Here is a 4608-nt window from a genome sequence, read left to right on the forward strand (position 1 = left end):
CAGGAATGTTCTGGGCTGTCTGGCCTGAAATGGAAAGAGAATGTTGACGTTGCAGCTGGGGGTGTAGTAGAAAGGTTTGGATCGTTTGAAAAGGGTTGAATTTCAGAGCAAGAATCGGAAGGAACAATGTAGGGGGGGTTGAAATGGTGTGAAAGAATATAGTGATGTTGGGAAAAAAGATGAGGGAACTTCTAGGGTGTTGACCAGCATCTGAGGGGAAATATGTGGGAGTTTGTTAAGAATTTGGGGATAATATTTGGGGAACTTATTGGGGCATCAGAAGGGGATTAACAACATTTTGAGATGTTCAGTAAAATTTGGGGAGTATGATTGAGTCAAATGGGGGATACTGACTATCAGAAAGAGGTTGACTCATTTTTTGAGGCATTCAGTAAAATTTGGGATTCCTATTGAGATATGGGGCGGGGGGTGGTTAGGAAAATGTAGGGATCAAGGGGTTTGGGGGAAATATTGGAGTATCAGAGGTGTGCTCAGTAAAGTTGGGGAGTGGTACTGGGGTGTTGATCAGGGTTCAAGGGTACACCTAGGGTTGAGAAATGAGGTTTGTGGGATGCTCTGGTATAGAGTCTGGGGAAGTCACAGGCATGGCTGGAAGGGGGGGGTATCTGACCTGGCCCCTTCCTGCCCCCCTCAGACCACCTTGGAGTGTACCCTGCGGCCAGGCTTGGTTTACAACAAGGTGAACCCCATCTTCCATCACTGGAGCCTGGGTGACTGCAAGTTTGGGCTGACGTTTCAGAGTCCGGCAGAGGCTGATGAGTTCCAAAAGAGCCTGCTGGCAGCACTGGCTGCACTGGGTCGAGGTGAGTGGCGCAGGTGGTGGGCATTGGTGGTGGTGGTGGGGTGGCTGGGGTGGAGGGTGGGAGAAACCGGGCCCAGGAAACTCACTCTCTGCCTTTCTCCCTGCCCCAGGCTCGCTCACCCCCTCCTCCTCCTCCTCCTCTTCCTCCTCCCCTTCCCAGGATACCGCAGACACTCCCTGCCCTCTGACGGTGAGTCTCCAGGATGCAGCTCTGCTGGGAGGGCAGGGGTTTCTTTCTATACTACAAACATTCTTGAGCACCTACTGTGTATCCAGCACCATGCCACGTGCTGGGCACACGAATTGGGGCCCGAACAATAGTGTCAATTTTGATCCCAGTTATTCTAGTTTTTCTGTTCTATCCTGATTTATATGTTCATTCAAGGGTATTTATTGAACACCCTGAATAAGAAGTGTTTTAAGCACTGGGGATACATCAGTGAACAAAACAAAGTCCCTTTCCTCGAGGAGCTTCTATTCTAGTGTGGAAAGGCAGAAAAAAAATTAAGGTACACTATAAAAATGAATAAATATTAAAAGTAAATGGATGAACAAATTAATGGGAAATCCATCCATCTCAGGGGTACAAACCTTGGAGTCATCCTTGCCGCCTCTCCTCTTTTATGCCCCTCATCTAATCTGTCAGCAAATATTGGCTCCACTTTCTTTTTTTTTTTAATTTGGCCGCACTGCATGGCATGTGGGATCTTAGTTCCCAGACTGGGGATTGAACCCAGGCCCTGGCAGTGAAAGCGCTGAGTCCTAACCACTGGATTTCCAGGGAATTCCCTGGTCCCACTTTCAAAATGATCGGAATGTGCCTCCAACCTGGTTACTGTTCAGCCTCATCTCCCCACTGGACCATCTCATCAACTGCTCATCATCAACTGCCCCCTCCCCACCATCTCCTTTCCCCACACACAGCCAGAGGGACCCTATTGACATCTAAGTCAAATCATGGATATCTCCCACTTACAACCCTACCCAGGCTCCATCTCACTCGTGGTAAAGGACAAAGTCCTCACAGTGGCACATAAGATCCCACACAATCTGGCCTCCTATTACTCTCCCTCATGCTCACTTGTCTCCAGCCACACTGGCCTCCTACTGGTACTCCAAAAGGGCAGGCCCATTCCTGTCTCAGTGCCTTTGCACTCGCTGTTCCTCTGTCTTAGAACACTCTTCCCCAAATTTCCACATGGCTTATTCTTTCAGGGCTTTACACACACATCACCTTAGTGAGGCCCTCCCTGAGTAACCTGTTTAAAATCTCCCAATGCTCCTTATCCTACTCTTTATCCCCATCGTCTAAGATATTTTTCGTATTTCCTCTCCCAATAGACAGTTTTCTTATCAATGACTTTACTGTCCATCTCTCATGCTAGCATGTCAGCTCCAGGAGGGCAAGGATCTTTTGTTGCTTTCTTGCTGCATCTTCAATGCTTAAAACAGTGCCTGGTAGACAGTAAGTGTTCAGTAAATATGTGTTGAATAAATTGATTGAATGAATAAATGCACATAATGTCGGATTCGATTTGGCACTTGCTGGGGTATAGTGGGAGTTGCTCGAGGACACTTGGAAGAACAAAACTGGTTCCCTGGGCAGAAAAGGGAGATTCCCAGGGTAATGGGAGATGCAGGTGGGTCTACAAAGTCACACAGACAGGTCCCACTTATTGAGCACTTACTCAGGAAAGATACTGTGCTCTCCATGCTCCATCTCACACCCTCCCAATGGCCTTTGTGAGCCTGGCATGTCGTGGGTGCTCAATGAATGTTTATTGAAGATAGTAATCGGATGAGGTGGGAATTATTCCCAAGTTACAGAAAGGAAACCAAGGGTCTGAGAAGCTCGTAAAGGACAGAGCTTGGTTTGGATGGGAAGGAACACATTCCAGGTGGGTGGAACTGCCCCAGTAAAGGTGTGGTGGTGGGAAGGAGGCAGGAAGGCAGCTGACAGCCAAGGGAGAGGGATTCTGAGAAGGGAGGTCGGTTTGATGTTCTGTAGGCTGGTGAGCTGAGCAGATAAGAAGAGAAAGTCAAATAATAATAACCATTTCCAGCTCTTCCTGTACTTCAGGCATGTTTATGCCCTTTACAGTGGGTCCTAACCACATCGTTACGAATAGACAATATTATGATCCCCATTTTACAGAAGAGGAAACTGAGGCTCAAAGAGCTGAGCTCACTTGCCGGAGGTCACACAACCAGTCAGTGGCAGAGCCGGGGTTTGAACCCAGGCCTGTCTGGCCGCAGAGCCCTCGCTCACAATGGGAGGGGGTCTATGTAAGGGCATCGGCTGTGCCAGGGGTCCCGGCTCTGAGGCCGCCAATCTCCCCCAGTCCCACGTGGACAGCGACTCCTCCTCCAGTCACAGCCACCAGGAGACGCCTCCCACCGCAGCGGCGGCCCCCATCGTCACCTTGGAGTCAGCTTCCGGCTTCGGGCCGGCCACGCCCCCCCAGCGCCGCCGCTCGTCAGCTCAGGTGCGACCTCCGACCCCCGGGCGCTGGGGTCCCGAAAGTGGGCGGGAACTGAGGCCGCAGAGGGGCAAGAAACCACAGATTCTAAGGGATGGCTGACCCGACTTATGGCGGGGAGCTTAGGCCTGGGTTCCTCGGAAGGTTGGGTGAGGGCTTCCTGCGTCTCCTGCGCTCTTGGAGACTGGAAAGTTCTGAATTCCACAGAGGTTTAGGGGACGACTCGGACAATGACTATATTAGAAAAGTTGGTGGTACTCGTGGAAGGAGTCCTTTAGTGCTTAATTCACGAGGGGTGGGGCTCAGTATCCAAGGGGTAAAAGGGACCTAGGGACCAGACTCCTGCGTCCTGAAGGAGGAGACGGCTGGGGTCCAGGAGTCTTGAATCTGAGAGTAGAGGGGGCTGGGTACTGGGACCCCGGATCTTGAGAGAGGGCAGGACTGACAGCCTGGACCACTGGGTCCTTAAGGTGTGGGTTTGGTGCCCGGAGTCTTCTGTCGGTCCTTAGATGTCCTCTGTCCCTGGGAGGGGAGTGGGCTGAGGACTTACAAGTCTGAGTTCCGGACCCAGGCAGTCAGGATCCCAGGGCAGGATCCTAGGATGAATGAGGCCTGTGGCTGGGTCTGGATTCTCGGGTCTTCTAAGGCCGGGATGGATCGTGGTGGGATGTGGGGCATCAAAGACCCCGCTAACTTCTCCTTTGTCTTCGTCCCACAGAGCTACCCTCCGCTCCTACCGTTCACGGGGATTCCGGAGCCTTCAGAGCCCCTGGCCGGGACAGGGGGGCTGGGCTGGGGCGGCCGCGGCTATGAGGATTACCGGCGAGCTGGGCCACCCGCACCCCTCGCCCTATCCACCTGCGTCGTGCGCTTCGCCAAGACCGGCGCGTTGAGGGGCGCAGCCCTGGGGCCCCCCACAGCCCTGCCCGCCCCTCTCACTGAGGCTGCGCCCCCAGCACCCCCGGTTCGCCCACCCCCAGGCCCCGGCCCGGCCCCTGCACCTGCCAAGGCCTCCCCGGAGGCGGAGGAGGCGGGGGTCGCCGGCTGGTGCGCCGTCTCAGCTGCCTGTGGTGCGCCGAGAGCTTGCTCTACCACTGCCTGTCGGATGCCGAGGGCGACTTCTCGGACCCGTGCGCCTGCGAGCCGGGCCACCCGCGCCCCGCCGCGCGCTGGGCCGCGCTGGCCGCACTCTCCCTGGCCGTGCCCTGCCTCTGCTGCTACGCGCCCCTGCGCGCATGCCACTGGGTCGCAGCTCGATGCGGCTGCGCAGGCTGCGGGGGTCGCCACGAGGAGGCGGCGCGGTGA

General features: G+C 54.4%; 1 protein-coding gene across 1 annotated transcript in view; it reads left to right on the forward strand.

Annotated features, from left to right (window-relative positions):
* Positions 1 to 4608, forward strand: part of SPRED3 (sprouty related EVH1 domain containing 3) — a 5322-nt gene extending 714 nt beyond the window's left edge. Inside the window, 5 exon segments of the mRNA XM_007471070.1 lie at positions 656 to 824; positions 934 to 1013; positions 3166 to 3309; positions 4022 to 4336; positions 4339 to 4608. Of these exon segments, the coding sequence (XP_007471132.1) occupies positions 656 to 824; positions 934 to 1013; positions 3166 to 3309; positions 4022 to 4336; positions 4339 to 4608 (978 nt within the window).

Source organism: Lipotes vexillifer, unplaced genomic scaffold (assembly GCF_000442215.2).
Source record: "Lipotes vexillifer unplaced genomic scaffold, Lipotes_vexillifer_v1.1 scaffold182, whole genome shotgun sequence".
Taxonomy (NCBI): Eukaryota; Metazoa; Chordata; class Mammalia; order Artiodactyla; family Lipotidae; genus Lipotes; species Lipotes vexillifer.